The sequence below is a fragment of the Penicillium psychrofluorescens genome (assembly GCF_964197705.1).
Source record: "Penicillium psychrofluorescens genome assembly, chromosome: 2".
Taxonomy (NCBI): Eukaryota; Fungi; Ascomycota; class Eurotiomycetes; order Eurotiales; family Aspergillaceae; genus Penicillium; species Penicillium psychrofluorescens.
The window spans coordinates 5095592-5115499 of NC_133440.1; the positions used below are offsets into that span (position 1 = coordinate 5095592).

Sequence of the window (19908 nt, forward strand, 5' to 3'; positions counted from 1 at the left end):
ACATGTTTCTGGAGGAAGTCACCTATGCCCTATAGTTTTTGTATCGCAGTGACGGATTCATTCAAATGGGTGCCGTAGAGACAGATTGGTATGAGTTTGAAAAGCAGATCATGCGCTGTAAGTCACAACTCTCAATCTGAGATTATTTTGGCATTGGAAATCATATATGTTCATATTTACTTAGGGAGCGACATTCTCCGGTCGATTCCACACGAAAGTCAGAATGCGATGAGCAGCTACTCCACGCGTGATACCAAGGCCCATATTGTCCACTTCCATCCTTAGAACATCATCCGATTCAGCGATTGCTGCTGGTCATACCCATAAGACGAATCTCCGCCATACTGCATAACACCCGTGGGGCCCTCATACTCGGCAAGATACCCCATCTTGCACGCAGTGAAAGACACATGAGGCTGGGAGCTGTAGAAATCATTATACTTCTCATCCAGCGCATCTTGCAAATTCTGCACGTTACCCTGGGGATGGAGCTGGAGCCAGGGCTTGGTGCACTCTATCCCGACGCAGGTCTTCAGCACCATCATCAGGGCGTCGAGGCGCGCGACAACGTCGCTCAGTGGGCGGTCAAGGTATGTCCCTGAGGGCACGTTCTTGATGTCTGTTGTATCTGAGAGTAGATTGTCCATCTGGTAGTAGTCGTTCACCATGTCATAGAGCTCGTGCTCGTTTGTGCACCAGACCGAGTAGTACAGGCTGTAGTCGTCGGCGATGATACGGAGTCCCTTGTAGGTGTTGTTGCTCACGTTGGGGGGCAGTTCGATCTGCTTGAACTCTTGGGTCTCGTATACGGCTGCGGCGCCCCAGAGCTCGACATTGACGTGCTCGACTGCTCGAGCGGATCTGTCATTCGTAATAATCGGCATGATCTGTCCATCCAGTTTGGTTCGTTGTGGCAGCCCGAAGAGCTTCAAAAAGGTCGGGGCCAGGTCGGTGTGCGTCGATACAGACTTGCTAATCTCGTTTTTGGGTATACCCGGTCCGCGCCATAAGAAGGGGATGTTAATGTCTGTCTCGTATCCTTCTTTCTTGCCGCATCCCAGACGGTGCTGGCTGATGTGGTATCCATTGTCGGTGGTGTAGATAATATGCGTGTTATCAAGCACGCCATAGTTGTCCAATGCCTCGACCAACTGGCTGACCATAACATCCAGGCCAGCAACGACCCGAAGCCGCGCACGATAGAGCTCATCCAGTTCATCTACAATCGTCTGGTTCTGGTACGGGAGGTCCAAGAGAAACGACACACCGCTCGCCTCCTTGGGATTCCAGTTCGGCGTGCGTGGGACAACTGCGTCTGGGAACGCATCTGCCCATTCGGGCTGTGCGATCGGGAAGTATACCACCCCATCACTAGCATTGATCCCAACATGGGGCACTGCGGGCGCCACAGTGAGGAACCAAGGCTCTTCGCCGTTGACAGCGGTGTCCAGCATATCCAGGGCATGGTTAGTGGTGACGTTGATGGCGTGTTCGCCGAGGAAGTAGGTCCATGGAGCGTTATCCTTCGCCCATGAGGTGTTGAGGTAGTCGTACACACCAGGTTCGAGGAGAAAGCTATATATCGGTCAGTTAAACGACAAGCAACACCGAGCTCATCTCCTAAACCTACTTGCTGCCAGTCCATCCTGCACATGGCGGATCGAGGTAGTTGGTGACACTGTGGGCGTTGGCAAACTTGCCGACATAGTATGTGTTGATGCCGCCCTCCTGGAGCCAGAGAGGCAGGTAGTCTTCATTGAAGCCTTGCGTAATAAACTTGGGGTAGCCGCCTGGAAAAGGTCAGCTTGTTTCATTGCAGACAAGAGTGAATGGATGCCCTACCCCACGGGACAGCCACGTCGGTAATGTTGGTGTTGCTGTCGATGTCAGCATGGCAATCTCTAGATCGGGGTGGTGGGCCTCACTGGACACATTTTCCCGTAAACAAGCTCATTCGTGACGGACAGCAAAAAGCACTCGTGCAGTAATGCTTGGGGAAGGTCACTCCATTGTCCCCGATGAGCCTTTTGACGTTGGGCATATAGTCCATGGAGTTCATGAGCAGGTCTAACCGCAGTCAATATTGTACAATTAGGCCATCTCCACCACTTTACCTTGGTCGTCCGTTATGATAAACAACACATTCGGACGCGAGCTGCTGGCCGCCGAGGCATAGTGGCCGAATAGGGCTATCAACGGAGCCAAAGAGAAACAAAGGCTCGTGAGATACATCTTGAGCTTAGGGATTTACTGGACCAAATGTCTGAGTACTCTTAGAACCTGCAGCTCCAGCAGCAGAAGAAAGAGAAAAAAACGAATACGAAAGAAACGAAACTCTTTTTTATAGCTCGAGTAAACATTCCCCGCATATGCATCTATCACATCCCGGTCTGACCTCATAAATGCATATGACCTCTCATTGGCGGGGAATCGCGACATCGCGACATCCGACGAGCAGATTTGACGAAATCCTCAACTAGTCTATGTTTGTTCCTCGTCTGCGGGGGTCACCGTCGCTTATGACCCAAGCCCTGCCAGGGTCCTCGGACACATCTCCTCGAATCACAACAGCTGCTCGCCTATCGCCTCGACGGGGTCTGGTCCCTAGCCCGGCCTCTTCTAGCCCTAATGCGCAGTGCTACTCGCGCCGTCGCCTTTGCTGCATCGGCCACCGCATCATCGTAGCGGCCGGATGACCCTGACAACGTGAGAACAGTCCTGGTACTGTTTCGGACGGGACGCCTGGGATGCCCGAGCGCTGCACAGAGGAAGGGCTAGCTGAATCCTGCGAGGGATACTCCGTACACGAACCAGGGAACAAGATGTAGAAACGTCCCGCTCCGGAGATATTTTACCGAAAGAAAATAGGAACTTCCCGGCCTCCGCAGTGCCTTTCGTGAAGCCACTCCGGGAAAAGAAGAAGTAAATGTATGTGCGGCAGCGCGTCACTTCGCATGCCAGGTACTCCCGCTGAAAAACACTTTCTTGGAAACCCATCAAGACCAAAAAGACAACCAAAAATAAAGCTTCCGCTGGCTATCCGGCGAGCTTCCAGATGTAGTGCCAAGCTCTGATGTTCCGATGCGACCTGAACAGTCCGTGGGGGCCAATCTCACTCTTTCCTTGTTGATCCTGCGGCGGGTGGATCCCCAGGCTCCGATCCCGCTTGCCCAGACGCAACTTCTGGCCGGGAAGTGGAAGATGATGCTGTGAGGTCGTTAATCTGGCGTTCTGTGTGCGAGTCAGCATCCAGCGCTCCACAGAAGTATAACCGATTTGGTTCCGGTGCGCGGGTCCCTCCGACAGCCTCTCGCCGTAATCCCGCAATCACGCAAGAGCAGGGTTCCACTGACCTAATTCTCGGATCCTCTGCCGCAGCATCTGGTTTTCTCGACTGAGCATCGCCGCCTCGGCCTGGTGGTATGCACCTTCATCACGGCTGCCCCGCCGAGACACACTCTCGCGCGTCGTGGGCAGATTTTCTCCCGCTTCTGGTCCCCGCGAGGAATCCAACGGTCGCAAGTTCGGGGATGTTGCTTGGCTCGACGTCCGTGATGACCGGCGATTTGAGACGGAGGAGATCGAGGGCCGGCTGCTGCTCCCTGCAAGTGGGGGGATGGGGGGGAGAAGGCTGACCGCTCCGACGACGGTGTATCGTCCACCACGGCTGTCCCGGATTGGGCAGACTGTGGGGTTTGTTGCTGATTCTGGAGCTGTTGTAATTGGGTCTGTTGACTGCGGATCATCTGCAACAGACGATTCTACACACAGATAGAATGGTAAGCAATCTGTTCCGCTGGTTATTGAAGGGGTCAAGACCCACCACCTGCGCTTCTTGCTCCTGCTCCAGCTCCTGATGTAGCTCTCCTAGTGATGGAGCTCGTTGATGATGAGGGTCTGCGGTTGCAAAGATCGGGCTTCCTCCGTGGCTGGAGGGACTGGCTGTTCGCAAGGCTTGGCCGATAGAGGACCGGTGGTCCGACAGCGGGGCATCACCATTGTTGCTCGGACCAGTGCCTGACTCGTTCAGGTTTAGGTTTATGCCTGCCGCTGACCGACGCCGCTCAGAGACCGATAGTCGGCCTACACTCGGCGACGCTCTGGACGGGCGAGGAGATGTGTTGGCGTTCATCGGAATGGGACCACCGCCGGGCGACACGGGTTGCGGGATGTTACGGTGAGGGAGAGAAGAGGACGACGAGGAGGAGCGGGACGGAGGAAGCGAGTTGAGATCGGGGGGCATGTTGAGGAACTGGTGTGGGGGGGGAGGCATCAACGGCGGTGACGCGCGAGTTTGGTTGCGGATGACGCCTCAGGCATCCATAGTGCTGACTCAGGATGGCGGGGAGCTCACATGACTTTCCGCGAACAGGCTGTGGTAGCCTGAGGCAGAAACAGCAGGGGATGGAACGGTAGATGCAGTTCAGGTGGCACCGCTTTCCCGATTAGATGACATCGTGTTGCCTACTCACGAACCACCGGCGAATACCTTTGGGCCCTGGGTATGACGATTAAACGCCACAGAGGATGACAGACAGGAAAACAGTTCTACAGGGAGGCATCCGCGCTGGGCTTCAGGTCGGAGCGGCCGGCGTCATCGGATGGCTGCGGGTGGCGCCCATGCTATTGTGGCGCGACTCCTGGTCCATCCAACAACATTTGGTATCGTCGGTAGACACTTTCGGTTTCCCATGGTTAGGCTACGGTAGGGCACATGCACATCTGTAGCGTAGGAACATCGCCGCAAGGCCACAACGCCCTGCTCGGGATGTAGGTATGAGGGAAAAAATCGGCCAGGAGTCGGAGATCCACCCTCAACAAGACTGCGACTGGGTGGACCCCGAGAAAACTTTGTTGCAGAACTCTCTCTCCGGTCCTGGCCAGCCATTGGGGTCGACATACTAGTGAACCCCAGGAAACGTAGTTTTGGGCAGGCTATAATTATGCCTGGGGGCGGCAAGGGAATGCGATCGACCTCCCGTGCGTCGTGTGGTTGACAGGCTTCGATCTAGTGTTCTGGAAAAGCAAGGCGGACACAGGATGGGGGACGGTGGAGAACAAAGGAATTGATGTTCAGGAATGGCGAGACACGCGTGGAGTCACCATGTGTCAATGACGGTGATCGCGTCAAAACAGGCTCGCCAGCCCCCGACCGGGCATGACGATCATCAGAACGCCACGCCCGACCGGGCCCCATTGCCTAGCCATCCCTGAACATCCCGGGCCTCTGATAGGTGGCCGCCCATCGACCCTGACGTCAGCCATGGGTGGCCCGGAAGCATGGCAAATCCTGAGCGATCACTGGACAACCTCGCCCCAGGAGAATCATGAATCAGCCGACCCTCACAGCAGGATTCGAGGCTGCTGGTGGTTTGGAGGACCGTTAGTGCGTCATTTCTTCCTCGAGTCCGTAGTGGTATGCACGGTCAACGCCATGCGATCAGAGCATGCTCGGCCAAGGTGGCCGACTCCTTGCGTCGTGCCACCCCTATCAGCCAAATGCGTGGGAGCGCCGATCGATCTGGGTGAACCGTTCGATCCCCCCGTCGCATGCGCCTGTGGTGGAGAGAGCCGAGCATTGTTGTCGCCCAGGACTGCGGTGCCCGATGCGGACATTCCGAGCCTAGAACGGTGCCATGGGTGGCCTCGTCTCAACTGGCCAACGTACGCATCAGTCATCAGTCATCGTTCTCTCCATTTCTCCAGGTGGAACCACCCAATGCGGGACTTTTTCCCATGGGGCTAAAGCTCGTTTCGGCGGCGGCTCTCTTGGGGCGGATGGGGGGGACCCTGCGCATGGAGTAGGAGGCGAACGAGTGCAGGATTCGGATTTTGACTCCTCGATTTTCCAGAACGAGCGCCTCACGTGTGCCTTATTACCCCCGTCCATCTGGGGCGGCTGGGAGCATGGGGGCCAGTCCGGGGCGTGACGAAACGAAGTGGGTAGAGGGGCAGTCTACAGCCTACCGGAGGCCCTGACGGCTGTTCGGCATCCCGGGAACCGTCCAAGGGAAAGTCTGTAGCGAGCGTAGAAAAAAATGGTCGGTGGAGACTCTGGAGAGACCAATTGGGAAGAATCGGGAGGGGCGATGTCGGAGCATTCTAAGTGGCCCAGTTCCTGTTGCATCGTGCCTGCCCTGTTCTGTCGCTGGCTGCGGCGTCCCTATATAATCAATCCCGCGTGCCCTGGTTTGCTTGCCCCCCACCACCCTTTCTTTCTTCCTTCCCCTTCTTCCTCACCTTCCCATTCCACCCCATCCTCCCGAACAGTGGACTGTCTTCCGTGGTCTCCGTTGTTCTCTCATCTTGATCTCCCGTACTCTGTGTTTTCATCCACCGTTTCGCCGTTTTGAGTAACACCTGCCGTTTTCACTGATCGGCTCACGGTATGTATCCTCCATGCGCACTGGATCCTCGCGAACCCCTCACGAATGCTCATGAACCTTTCCTTCCAGATCATGGCTACCAGCACTCCGAAGAAACAGGGTCCAAGCATGGACGCGGTTCATGCGTCGGACACCTCCAGCGTGACGCAGGCAGATGCCGTCGTCGACGTGCCTCTGAATGAGAAGGACGAGAAGTCTGAGGCCGCTGCGCAGCTGGAGAATACGAATCCCGATGACCGGGAGTACCTGACTGAGGACCAGTGCTACGACAAGCTGGGCTATTCTTTCAGCGAAGGACGCAAGTGGGCCATCATCATGGTCATTTTCGCCGTGCAAACGTCGATGAACTTCAACACCTCGCTGTACTCCAATGCCCTGAATGGTATCTCTGAGAAATTCGGTGTTTCGGCGCAGGGCGCCCGTTGTGGTGCAATGATTTTCCTCGTGCTGTACGCCTTCGGGTGTGAGCTCTGGGCCCCGTGGTCGGAGGAACTGGGCCGGAAGCCCATCCTCCAGGCATCCCTGTTCCTCGTCAATGTCTTTCAGTTCATGGTCGGCTTTGCACCCAACTTTGCCACACTGATGGTTGGCCGTGCCCTCGGAGGTCTTTCGTCTGCCGGTGGATCGGTCACTCTGGGCATGATCGCTGACCTATGGGAGGCTGATTCCCAGCAGTACGCCGTAGCCTGTGTTGTGTTCTCCTCTGTCGGTGGATCAGTGCTAGGCCCGGTGGTTGGTGGTTTTGTGGAGGCCTTTGTTTCGGACTGGCGCTGGTGCATTTGGATTCAGTTACTCTTCGGTGCTTTTGTCCAAGCTTTGCACTGGTTCGTTGTCCCTGAGACCCGAAGCACCGTCATGATGAACAAGATCGCAAAGAATATGCGCAAGTCGGGAGAGAACCCCAACATCTACGGTCCTACTGAGGGGATCAGTTTCCGGGAGCGCTTCCCGCCGAAGGAACTCATCTTCACCTGGGTCCGACCCTTCCGCATGTTCCTCACGGAGCCCATTGTGCTGTGTCTCTCTCTGCTCTCTGGATTCAGTGATGCCCTGATCTTCATGTTCATCCAGTCTCTTTCTCTGGTGTACGGCCAGTGGGGATTCAACACCTGGCAGCTGGGTTTGGCGTTCATCCCAATTCTGATCGGCTACTTCATCGCCTGGTTCTCCTTCATCCCGGTCATTAAGCGCAACATCAAAGAGCGTCGCGACAACCCTAATAGCGAACGTGCACAGTACGAGTCCCGCCTCTGGTGGCTGCTCTACACTGCGCCCTTTCTGCCAATTGGCCTGATCGGCTTCGCGTGGACCAGTCTTCCCCAGTGCCATTGGATCGGATCAATGATCTTCGCTGCGATGATCGGCATTGCCAACTACTCGATCTACATGGCCACCATCGACTACATGATCTGTGCCTACGGTCCGTACTCGGCATCTGCCACTGGCGGCAATGGTTGGTCTCGTGATTTCCTGGCTGGAGTTCTGACCATCCCTGCGACTCCCTTCTTTACGAGTAAGTGCCAAATACATACATGATATGGGGTTTTTCTGATCATGCTGACCATTCTTTCTAGACATCGGCGGCAAGTACCATCTCGAATACGCCTCGACCATCCTCTTCTGCATCTCGGTTGTTCTCGTCGTCGCCGTCTACGTTATCTACTGGAAAGGTCCTGTTCTGCGCAAGCGCTCGCCCTTCGCTCAGCAGCTGGCGGATGCTCAGCATGAGATGGGAGCACAGGGTCGTCGCGTCTCCAAGGTCCCCCCTGTGTCTCGAGCCCACTCATACGCGCGCTCTCAGCAGGACCTCCGCATCCAGCAGATGGGTGGCAGCCGCGCTGGCTCCCGTGCCAATTCGCGTGCCAATTCTCGTGCCAATTCGCGTCGCAACAGCATCGAGGAGTAATAGATTGATCTCTCTTCGCACAACCATACGACATCAACGACGGTGTACGGTTCAGAATCAAGAAGATTGCGTGCTGGTTTACAAGGGTGATCTACGTTTCCATTTCTTCCTGTTTGTATGTTTTTTTTTTCCACCCGCATGCTAAAATGCGCTGAGCGTGTTGCTGGCTTTTGCTTTCTTTTCCTGATCAGCAGGCTCTGCCTCCCCGCAAGGGTTTTAGCGCTGAATGCTTTCTTTCGGTGTGAGGGTTCGGGAATGGGGAGTGTTTGTTTTCATTAATACCCCTTTCTTTGCTGTTGTTGCTGCTTTACAGGATTTACGGCGGATATGTGTCCTCTAGAGCTTCGCTGCCGTGCGATTCTCTCTGACGGCCATCATGTACTTGTAGCCAGTGGTCGAATGGAATTTCGTTGCGTTTTGCTCCAATCAGATTTCCAGAAATTGCTAAGACGCCCTTCTTTTCTGGGTATGACCCGAGTGTTGACTTAGATCGAACGGGCTCAGCGACGATCCGGAGATCCTGCCGGGCGAGCCTTCCACAATCCTGAGGGTCTATGCGTGGTGCGCCACAAAGCCACAGGGTGGCATTCCCTCTATCAAGGACCGGATCCGGTGGTGCAGAGCCCAAGAGAGGTCCGGATAGGAAAATGTCCACCGTCCTATCGCTCCAGACACGGTTGCAGTCCACGACCTGGCTTGCGAGTGATAGGTGCAGAAAAGCGCTCTCTGCTGCTGTCTTGTCCGGGTGGCTCGGTCTTGGGTCGCATCTCATCAAGGTTACTTCCACTCTTTCTTTGAGGGCACGGTCCAGAACGGTGTCTCAGAATCAACTGCAGATGTTGTGGTCGGTTGCAGCTGTGCTGCAGGACAGGATAGAGCTCTCATGCAGGCACACGTAGGTGTATACTCCGGCCCTTACAGATGCTGTCTCTCTCTTCTAGCGAAGGTGATAAGAATAGTCACTGTGGGCTGGTCTAGATTCACTCTATCTGGGCTTGCTTTCATGAACAGAGGATCTTTTGGATTGGGACATCAACCTCCGCCATTATACCAGATGCAGCCAAATCCATTACAATCCAGCGTACCCGCGTATGTTCTTTGTTAGCCTCGACACAGGTTGTCAGTCTATCGGTATGCAGCTTCGATTAGGAAACTCAGGTGTCAATCTTCCGCATTCCAACCCCGTGGGGGTATTGATTCTAGCCCATGCGGAAGTCATCATAAATATGGTGGATTCCCACATTGTTACTCTGTTGACGGATAAAATATATTTCTCATTCGAATAGTGCATCGCGTCACGCAGTGTCTGTATATCCATCTGATCGCGTTTCCCTTGAATCTGCCGAGATTGCAGACAACTCAATGACCTCTATCAAATATATATTTCTCCCAGCATGATGTCCATACCGAACTGGTTGATGGTGTTTACTATGGTGGCCCGTGCACGTGAACCGCAAAACCCTTCTCCGAGGAGCGACGGGGATTGACGACCAGAACCTATACATAATCATCATCATGATGAGGGCCTCTCTCTCCGCGCGGCGTCTGTGCCCGAGATCGTTCTCTTCGTCTCTCGCTCGTCCGATCCCCCTCACCCGTCCTCTCAACATGGCTACCGCCACTCCCCGGTTTGCGGAGGGCGAAGACCCGCACCAGCTCGGACAGGACACCGAGGCCCTTCTGCAGGGCGGGTGGGCGCTGGACGCCGACGCCATTGGCTTGACCAAGACATTTTATTTCAAGAGCTACTTCAAGGCGGTAGTACGTGATCGTGACTGTTTATTGGCCGATCTGGAACAACGTCGACGCTAACCCCTTCTATTCCAGTCGTTTGTGAATCTGATTGCCTCGGAGAGCGCAGTTAAGAAACACCATCCGACCATAACCGTCGTAAGTGGTGACCCGCATCGATAACTAGACCGGCAGAGGCTGACGGAACTAGCGTATCGGCTCGGTGGATGTCCACTGGACGACGCATCACCCGCGCGGCCTAACGGTCAAGGATACGGCAATGGCCCGGCATTGCGACCAGGGAGCAGTGCTGATGAGGGCCGTGGAAGCCGGACAGGGCCAGAAATGTTGATGGTCGGAGCTGTTTGTAATGAAGATAGTGTACAAACCCACACGACAACGACCCGACACTCCGGCTCAGGAGATCATTTCCATGATTCTCAGGGGGGCCTGGATTGACGGTTTTTCTTGTTCGTCCCCGATCCCGGTTCCCCCCTAGTCTCGTCTTAGCCGGGATCGAAATACTCATCTCTTCTCTCTCCCCTGAATGAAATTTGGATTTTCTCCTTCCGTGCTCCAACCGCCCCAACTGGCCTTTCTTCGCGGCTGCCATGACGTGAAAGCTGCGGCCCTCAACGGTCGCGCAGATTCCTCCCACGTTCCCCTGAAGATCCGTGCCCTGTTTATTGATCTATTTCCGGTGATTGACGGGGATCCCAATTCCCATCGCCCACCATGACGGCGGACCCGTCTATCCCGCAATCGTTAGGCGAACGCAGAGGACATCATCTCGCCCCGTTGCAGACCAACTTCAGTCGCCCAACGGCCGGCCAGCCCGCCAAACCGGCTCCCTCACGACTACGCCGTGCTCGACCAACCGACTCCAATCATGGCCCGGACGCTCCTCGAGTCCCACTTCAGCCGAAACGCCAAACGTCCAAGACCAGCTTGCGTGGTCTGTTTGGTGGCCGTGATAAGAGCTCGCAGGCCGCCGCCGCCCAGCTCGAGAGCAAGCTAGCCGAAATCGACGAGGCCGGGCAACCAGACCTGGAGGTGGCCTCCATGTCGGAAACTCCATTATCGCCTCCACCCTGCCCGACTCCCCGGACAGCGACCTCCACTCCCGGTCTGACCTCCCCGATCGTCGAGCACAAGGTCGAATACAAACGTCAGCGCAACACACTCAAGTCGCCTCGCGCGAGAACCTTGGAGCAGAAGCCACCCTCGCAGGAGCAGTATGGCTGGAAACCTCCGCCCCTCTTCCAAGCTTATCCACAATCTATCAAGCATGAATGTCTCCCGGCACCCGCGCTGTCCGCGGATTCGATTCTACGACTCAATGCGACGGCTGGGAAAAGCACGGCGGACGATAACCGCCGTGGAGATGACCGTAAAAAGGAGCAAAAGGAACAAAAGCACCAGCGGACAGTCTCGAGCACGATGAACAAGGTGGAATGGTCGCGTAAAATCTTTGTGCTCGCAACTGCTGGTTTCATTCTTCAGTATGGGGCGCAAGGGAAACATGATCGACTCCCCGAGAAAATGCTCCAACTCGGCCCTCAGTCTGTTGCATTTGCCAGCGATGCCATCCCCGGCAAACATTGGGTGGTCCAAGTCTCCCAGAATCCAACAGCCGATGCTGGCACACCTCCGGCCTCTGAAACTCCCAAGCCCCGGTTCTCACTCTTTCACCGATCCCAAGCGCGCCGATTTACACGAAGCATGCTCCTGGTTTTCGATAACCCCGACGCCATGATTTCCTGGCTGATGGCGATCCGCACCGAGATCGAGGCTCGCGGAGGGCCCAAGCTTCCTACGGAAAAGCACTCCGATGATGAGTTGACGCCAAAGCTGCGTCCTAGGTCCAGTGTGCGCCAGATCGTGCAGAAGGATCCGAACCGCGTTTCCAGCGTGTTCCTTCAACCCCAGATGCGGGAAGAGGAAGAGGACCTCAGGTCTGTCGGAGGGTTGACCTTACCGTCTCGGTCAAGCTCATACATGTCGGACATTCGCCGTTCGATGGTCGACGTTTCCTCAGTATCCTCTGGTCCGACCGAGGCTACAGCGCCTACGAATGGTGCGGGTTCTTCGTTTACTTCCAATGATCCCCGTACACCCTCGTTCACATCTGCAAATCATACCTCGCCCCCAGTTGGCCCTAGCTCTCCCGTTGCAGAGGATCATCTCGCGGAGATCGATCGTACCAACCCTCGCAGTCCATCCTCGTCCGTCCAGGGTAATCGTCAATCATTACTCGGCTCCCCCTATGGCCGATTCACACCTACTCCCGGTACCGTGGATGTCTCCCAAACAACTTCTCGCCCGGACGGCTTGATCCGATGTGCCTCGCCTCCAGCTCCCAACTTCAGTGTCCCATCGTTCAGCAAAAAGTTCGTTCCAAGATCGGGGCCGACTCCCGTCAATCAGTTTTCACCCCCCTCTTCTGCTGCCGGCTTTCTCCCTGCCTCCACATTTTCTTCTTCATCCCCTCCTCAGTCTCCCACATTTAGCATCGCCAGCTCTCGGCATACCGATTCAACGGAACCGCCCCTTATGTCCCGGGATCTGGCCGGCCGACGCACACTACGAACGTCTAGCTCTGAAGATGCCCTGACAAAGACTTTACGCTCTTCTCACGCCCCCACAAACTTCTCTCGGGTACCTCGATCCACAGCGCCGGGGTCACCAGACTCCAATAGCAGCTTCTCCCAGCGACCTGTCAGCGTGGTGATGCGTCCAGGCATGAGCCCCCAAGTCAACAGCGAGACACGAGTTCAAACACTTTCTCCTCCTCCAGAGCCAGCTCCCCGCCCCCGCGTCTCTGCTCTCTACACCGAAAGCCAGGCACAGAGCGTGTCACGCCGCAAGAGCATGCCGGGCTTGCTCGTCGGTCCCCCCGCTGCTCCACCTCCTAACTACCCACTCCCGAAGATTCCTTCGCCTATTTCTACGCAGGCACCGACACCGCAGTCATCAAGTCCGCCGCCGCCGCATGATCGATTCTACAGCTTGTCGGAGGTGCGCGAGCGTGTTGACCAGCGGAAAAGCGCTTTGATGTCTGGGTCGAAAATGGCTTCTCCTAGGCTAAGATGATACACTGGTCCTCCTTGCTGTGATTTTCAGCCATGCCTCCAAGCCAGGCCCACTTTGGCCTCTCTTTGCACACTCATTCATTGAGATATCCCCCGAGTGAATCTCACCTGCATACCTGCATACCTGCATACCTGCATACCTGCATGCCTCATTGCTTATTGTCTTGAAGCCTTTCATATACCTCCACCCACACTCTTTCTCACGACACCCACCTCTGTGTTTGTGTCCTGCCCATATATCCTCGTGCTGTCTTCAGCCCTTTCATCTGTCTGTGTACCAATATATACCCCCGATTGTTTTTCCTGCCTATGTCTTTGTGAAGATACACTGTGTACACATCTTTGTGCCTTTTCTTTTTTGTTACCCTAACCGGGCCATGTACATGATGTTGGGATCCGGCTGGTGTCCTTGTCTGGTTGGAGAAAATACTTATTGTGGGTGGAGTTAGAATGTACATCTACTTAATAAAGGATCTTTTTGAGCTGCCTGGGGTAAATTGTAGAGCAAATCTGTGCCACCAAATTTTATGATTCCTGCTTCCATACAAGTCAAAATACAATACTCCAATTGACCCATATAGTTGATGACTTTCTCATTGTAGCGCTAAACCCATGGCCTATGCCGTGCACACGCCGACAAAAAGACACAATAAAGAAAGAATCAAGAAAATAATACACAATAGAAACTCCGGAATGAGCATTCTTTTTGGAATGGAATAAGAACAAAAAAAAAAAACACCCAATGAAGATATTTGAAGACGAATACCTTTTCAATTCGGCTGTACCGGTAAACCCGCAAGCTAGCAACTCTACTCTTCCACCTCCTCCACCCGAGCACTTAGATCCCGCCTCACAGCTGCTGAAGCCGAGGCAGACGCAGCATCCGCCGAAGTGGTCGTGGCCGAGGGAGCTGTTTCAGTGGCCGACGCAGCGGATATCGATGACTTGGACTTCTTGCTCTTTTTACTCTTCTTGCTCTGTGATTATCAGATGTTAGTCTTGCAAAGGGAGCAACACTGAATAAACGCACCTCTTGCCAACCCCACAGGGGCTTGAAGCTATCGAAGAATCCGACATCCTCGAACAGATTGGGGAACAACCAGAGACCAGGCGGCACCGCAAAGACGGTGATGCAGAACAAAATCAGACGGAAAATAGCCATGGCGAAGAACAGGCCGAGCAGGCCCATCATGCCCACACTCAGATACCACACGCCCTGACGGAGCATGATAGGCCACAGGGGAAAGAGCACGACGGCAAAGATGCCCGCCACAACAGCGGCCGCCATGGCCTTTTGTTTCCACTGCGGACCCTCGTACAGCCAGACATAGTGCATCATTGGGCCGGTCTCCTGGTGCTGCTCGATCTTCACGTTCCACAGGCCCTTGGTTCGGTTCTTGGGCTTGGCGTGGTTGTGGCCCTCATGCGGGTCAATCTTGCTCACTCGCAGTGCTAGCAGGGACATCGGCAGCAGCTTGAACACGTTCTCGGCGGAGGCGCGGTCTGTCACGGGCGGAAGCAGGGAGTTCTTCTTCGCTGCTGCTTTGATGTAGGCAGGGGATTCAATTGCACGGATGGCTCGCTTGACTGTGGATTATCATAGGCGTTAGCCAAGGGAGATATTCAGCCCCAGCAGACTACTCACCCTTGATCATGTCCTTCCGCTGTCCATCCAGAATACACGTCCGCGGCTTGAGGTTCTGCGACTTCAGGAAGTGGGCGACAGCCAGTGCCTTGGGATCCGGCGGCTGGCCTGCATTGACAGGCACCTGGTGTTGCTGGGGCTGCTGTGATTGTTGCTGTTGCGGAGCGGGCGGCTGGCCTGGTTGGGCTCCTGGCTGTGGTGACGCCTGACCCTGGCGCTGGGCTTGTTGCTGCTGCTGTGCCTGCTGCATCGCTCGCATGCGCAACTGCGCAACGTATTGTTCAGGTGAGAGACCGAGTTTGGCAGCGTCAGCAGCCAGCTGTTCACGCTGCTTTCTGGCGAATTCCTCGGGCGTCATCCCTCGTTTGGCGGCCTCGGCGGCGAACTGTTGCTGCATGGCCGCCATCTGCTGGGGCGACGGCTGGCCGGGAGGAGTGGGAGGAGTCGCCATGGCGAAGGAATTAATTAATAGGCGGTGGGAGAAATCAAACGGTCGAGGTGTGGTTGAGAAGTTGAAAGAAACAAACGAACTCGAAGAGGCCAGATCGGCTCAGGTGACGCGGGCCAAGACTTTCCTTTCTCTCCCTCTTCTTTCTTTGTCTTTCGCGCAACTTCACTTAGTGATGGCTTGACACGACAACCCGGCTTAGTGCAGTCGCAATGCCCTTCATGCGACTGGATTTCTTTGGGTTCTCGCCATGTCTGTCGGCTATGACTCCGAGGCTACCATCCTCAACGCTACCTGGGTGGCTGTCCTGCTGGTAAGCAGCTCGCTGTCCCTTGCTGACGGGATAACTCACTCCTGCGTTAAAATAGAGCGAACGAGATGTCGCTGGCCAGATCCCGATCAACTTTGTCACCAGTCCAGCCGTGACCTTGTCGGCCGCTTGCTTTGGCAATGGCATATATGATGAAAAAGCCGCCGCGAAATGCATCTCCAACCTCCTGGCAGTTGGCTACCGACGCCTCATTCTCGACATATATTGGTCGGTAGAGCGGAGGACATGGACATTTTGCCCGGTCATCATTCCCGCTAGAGCTGCTGTTGAAGACCCTCCCGAATCATCCCCGACACCGACTGTCGCAAAATCCCCGTCGAATACATCTGATGCGGGGGAAGCACCCGTGACAGACCATGACGACTCCCATGGGGACACTGTCTATGAGCTAGGAAAATATAGATGCACAGATGACCTGGACTTGTATACGTTGGCCGAAGTGCTTGTTGCATATTTTCAGGACACCACCACCGACCTGGAAGTGTACACGACCTACCTTGTGTTGAATCTGCATGTGGCTGCCAACAATTCTGCTCCGAATGAGCCCGCTTCCGCCATTTCTGGCGATCAAATGCCCTCCTCGCAGTCGGAACGCGCCGGCTCATACCTCGAGGAGGCTCTTCGTGAGTTTCTCTACAGTCCAGTCGAGCTAGCTCAGGACCGAAGCAATTTGAATGAGTCTTGGTACGGAGTGGAGCAAAGCTACATGCCGATCACAGAGTACTACACACTCCATGAAGACGACTCGGGCCAACATAGCACACCTGACGGATGGCCGTCGTCAAAGTACATCCAGTTAGCCAAACGCGATCGAGTATTGATCGAATATGGCACCATCGACCCACAGCTGTCGGCATACGATCTGTCTCAAGACGAAGATTTCGTCTTCCCTCCTGGCTACCTCACCTCGGGTGTGGCCATCTCCGAATCGCAGAATGGAAGCGTCACATCCGGGTGTCTTTACCATGCCGGCGCTGTGAAGGTCTCTCAAGCCAACTCATCCTGGGCACTGGCCAGCCATCTTCCGGTCATCCGTAATTCGTCCACAGAGAACACAATGGACGCATTGACCAACACCATCTCCGGCATCACGGCGTGTGGTATTTCGCCGGTTCTCAACCAGACTCTCTTCAACGAGACCGCAGACACCAACGTCGCTCACTACCGCAACGTCTCCCTCTCGGCGGCTTGGGCCTGGGCTATCGGGGAACCTCGAGGCGCAGCGTACCTCGGAGGAGAAGACGCATCCCAAATCGACCGGTGTGCCGTCATGGATATGTCTTTAAAGGGTCGCTGGCGCGCGACCAACTGCAGCGATGTCCGGCGCGCCGCCTGCCGAGTGGACCAATCTCCTTTCTCTTGGACACTCTCTGATTCTACTGCGTCTTACTCGGACATTGCGAGCACCTGCCCCTCCGGCTCCGTCTTCTCCGTACCGCGCACAGGCCTTGAAAATACCTACCTCTACGAAACCCTAATTTCCGAACACCGGACAGCCATCAATCCTGCATCCACCAATCCCACACTCCGCGATATTTATGTCGACTTCAACTCTATTGATGTCGAATCCTGTTGGGTCTCTGGCGGACCTGGTGCCGAATGTCCGTATGGCGCTGATCCACAGCAGTTGGAGCGGCGAACTGTTTTGGTTGCTGCCGTTGCAGGCATTGTGATTTTGATTATCACGGCCTTGACCCTGTTTATCAAGTGCAATGCCAACCGCCGGAATTCGAGACGACGGAAGCGTGTTATCGAGGGATGGGAGTACGAGGGGATTCCCTCGTAATCTGGCCCAATCAAAGGCTAATTGGGGCTATTTGTACAAAATATTACCCTTATGGATTGTATTTTCTGAATTGTCTAAATACATACAGCAAGGTCAAAATCCTCAAACACCAAGAAAAAGAAATAAATCAAGCCCCCGAAGTACAAAAACCAGTTATAATCCATCAAATCAAAATCCTGCCAGTATTTCGCTACATACCTTCATGAACCCTTTCAAAATTTCAAACTCCATCAGCAAAAAATACTCAATTACCTTTCCCAGCGTTAAATCCTTGAACTTGCGCGAATTGCTCACAGTCCCGCGAATCGTGCCCACCCGGCAGCTCGAACGGGTTCAGAGCCCTTGCTCTGTGTCGGACTCGGGCTGGGACTCTCGTCCTTGTCTGCACCACTGCGTCCTTCTTCAGCGACCTTGCCGCTCACATCGCGGCGGCGACCCACGCCCAGACCGGCAATGTAGCTTCCATATGAGGACAAGGATGCTCCGACCCCCGCCACAACGCCCAAGCGTGCCGTGTCTGCGCCAGAGTTACTGACGACACGGCCCTGGCGATCTCCCTCGGCGATGGCAGGCGAGGTGTCATTGTTAGTTAGGTGCTCGTCCTCATCATCACTGTCACTCTTTTTGAGAGACTGGTATGCGGCCATCTTGTTGCGTTTCCGCGAAGACTTAATTTCTCCAATGTCCTCGAAATCAGTCGACTCATGGGAAACAGACACTTGCATCTTGGAGTTGTGAGACAAGTTGGGTTTATCACTCAGCGCGGCACGTCGAACTGGATCGGTGTTCTCGGCTGCATCGCTCACGACGGGCTGGGGTGTTGGTGGGTTGAGCATGAGTGGGTTGAATCGGAGGTTGCTTTGACCTTCACCTTCGTTGTCATGGTCATGCTCCTCCGGGTCAGGGAAGATGTTGATGCGCCGATCACCTAGGTCCTGCTCACGCTTCTCTTCGTCGTTGCCATAATACTCTTGCACCGCCAGTGACTCGTACTCCCCGCGCGTGTCCTCCTGAATGGCACTTCCAAGACTAGCTTTCCGGCCATATCCAAACCAGTCTCGAATGCCACTGCCGTTGGACGTGTTGCTCGTGTTGGTTTTTCGGCTGTACACAGATGATGATTGACGAAGCCCGGTGGTCTTTTCATTATAGATCTCACTCACTGGCGACGGCGAGCGATCGGAGTATGTCACCCAATTATCTGATAGAGGACTAACAGTGTCGGATCGATTGGCAGCACGCGACGTCAACTGGCGAGTGTGTGTGCTAGGGTTGACGAATTCTGGAGAGTACATGGTCACATTCCCATATCCCGGCGCTGGGGTCGCAGAGGTCAGATCATATGGCTGGCTGGCTTGCTGGTGGAAGAGCATCTCAGGATTTGATAGTCGATTCGTATAAAAGCCTGGCTGGGACTGTCGGCTGTTGGGCACATCCACGAATTCACGATTCATATCACTACCCAACGACTGGCCTCGGGTATGCATGAAGGGTACAGTGCGAGGAGGATCAATCAGAGGGTCTTCAACGGTGGAGTTCAGCGTGGATTGGCTCATATGCTTCTCGGCCATCTCATCCCTAATGCGCTTCTTGCGGGGACGAGCTGTGAGATTGTCCTCGAGCGGGTTCATGTCGGGGGGCAGGTGTGCGATCTTCCGGAAAATGACCGCAAGGAAGATAGACAATGTGAATGAAATCAAGTGCAGTCCCGCGTTGGCAGCGCCGCAAATGAACATGGCTTCTGCAAAAATTACTGTAAAACTTGTGTTTTGGAATAGAGTGCTCCAGTTGTAAGCTTCCTCTGTCCATTCCCCGTGGGCCATGAATGCTGTGAAGACATAGAATGGGATCAGTCCAGCATCCAGAGTCGAAGCGAACAAGCCATAGCTAGCCTGTGAGTAGGGTGGTCTGGTTACAGCGGAGCGAGACATATGGTAAATTCCATAAATTGTGTGAAGAATCGCAACGATGGGCTAATGCCATAGTCAGCGCGAGAAGCTAGCACGATAAACAACGTGAGGACTTACACCAGCCCGAATGATCCAGATGACCGTAGTCGGGACCTGTGTCATGACAATTGAGCAGAACAGTGATCCCAGCGCGCCCAAAAAGGCCACCAGCCGCAGAACGAGCTGTATTGACCGCGCATATTTGACATGAATCTTGGTGTTTGGACTCATCGGCGTCCATGTTGGCTTCTCGACACTGACGTACTAATCACAATTAGTCTTATCCTTGAAAACCAAACGACTTGCACATACCGAATCTGTCCGTCCGTTGTTAAAGTTGACCAGTGGGCCTTCAGGTTGTGGCTTGAGCTGCGCGGGAGCCCAGCTCGCCCGTGTCACGGCCTTGGGGTTGAAAGAGTAATCGATAGGGCCATCGAAGTTGTAGTTGGAGGGACGATCGTAAAGGAATGGAGGCGACGATCTGCCCATTGTAGCGATTGGAAGTGAATGGCATCCACGCGAGAGACAGATCTGGAGACGGCGAGGAATGAAGGAGGTGAGGTTGTCAACACAGCAGATTGTCGTCAGGGCAACTACCGATAATGGTCACATGACGTCTCCGATAAGACAAGCG

At 54.7% G+C, this 19908-nt stretch overlaps 6 protein-coding genes across 6 annotated transcripts; 3 read left to right on the forward strand and 3 right to left on the reverse strand.

Annotated features, from left to right (window-relative positions):
* Nucleotides 1-281: 281 nt before the first annotated feature.
* Nucleotides 282-1934, reverse strand: PFLUO_LOCUS4100 (uncharacterized protein; the record flags this gene model as incomplete). The annotated part of the gene is made up of 3 exons (XM_073781417.1): nucleotides 282-1575; nucleotides 1631-1790; nucleotides 1931-1934. The coding sequence occupies 3 exons, from the start codon at nucleotides 1932-1934 to the stop codon at nucleotides 282-284; spliced, it is 1458 nt and encodes a 485-aa protein (XP_073638174.1).
* Nucleotides 1935-6458: 4524 nt separating this feature from the next.
* Nucleotides 6459-8292, forward strand: PFLUO_LOCUS4101 (uncharacterized protein; the record flags this gene model as incomplete). Its single annotated transcript, XM_073781418.1, has 2 exons — nucleotides 6459-7899; nucleotides 7961-8292. 2 exons carry the CDS (start codon nucleotides 6459-6461, stop codon nucleotides 8290-8292), a joined length of 1773 nt encoding a protein of 590 aa, XP_073638175.1.
* A 2466-nt stretch (nucleotides 8293-10758) lies between these two features.
* On the forward strand, nucleotides 10759-13116 carry PFLUO_LOCUS4102 (uncharacterized protein; the record flags this gene model as incomplete). The annotated part of the gene is made up of 1 exon (XM_073781419.1): nucleotides 10759-13116. One exon carries the CDS (start codon nucleotides 10759-10761, stop codon nucleotides 13114-13116), a length of 2358 nt encoding a protein of 785 aa, XP_073638176.1.
* Nucleotides 13117-13924: 808 nt separating this feature from the next.
* Nucleotides 13925-15211, reverse strand: PFLUO_LOCUS4103 (Translocation protein S62; the record flags this gene model as incomplete). Its single annotated transcript, XM_073781420.1, has 3 exons — nucleotides 13925-14092; nucleotides 14146-14702; nucleotides 14761-15211. 3 exons carry the CDS (start codon nucleotides 15209-15211, stop codon nucleotides 13925-13927), a joined length of 1176 nt encoding a protein of 391 aa, XP_073638177.1.
* Nucleotides 15212-15458: 247 nt separating this feature from the next.
* Nucleotides 15459-17325, forward strand: PFLUO_LOCUS4104 (uncharacterized protein; the record flags this gene model as incomplete). Its single annotated transcript, XM_073781421.1, has 2 exons — nucleotides 15459-15521; nucleotides 15577-17325. The coding sequence occupies 2 exons, from the start codon at nucleotides 15459-15461 to the stop codon at nucleotides 17323-17325; spliced, it is 1812 nt and encodes a 603-aa protein (XP_073638178.1).
* Nucleotides 17326-17615: 290 nt separating this feature from the next.
* PFLUO_LOCUS4105 (uncharacterized protein) lies at nucleotides 17616-19763 on the reverse strand (the record flags this gene model as incomplete). Its single annotated transcript, XM_073781423.1, has 3 exons — nucleotides 17616-19298; nucleotides 19353-19538; nucleotides 19587-19763. 3 exons carry the CDS (start codon nucleotides 19761-19763, stop codon nucleotides 17616-17618), a joined length of 2046 nt encoding a protein of 681 aa, XP_073638179.1.
* Between the last annotated feature and the right edge of the window lie 145 nt (nucleotides 19764-19908).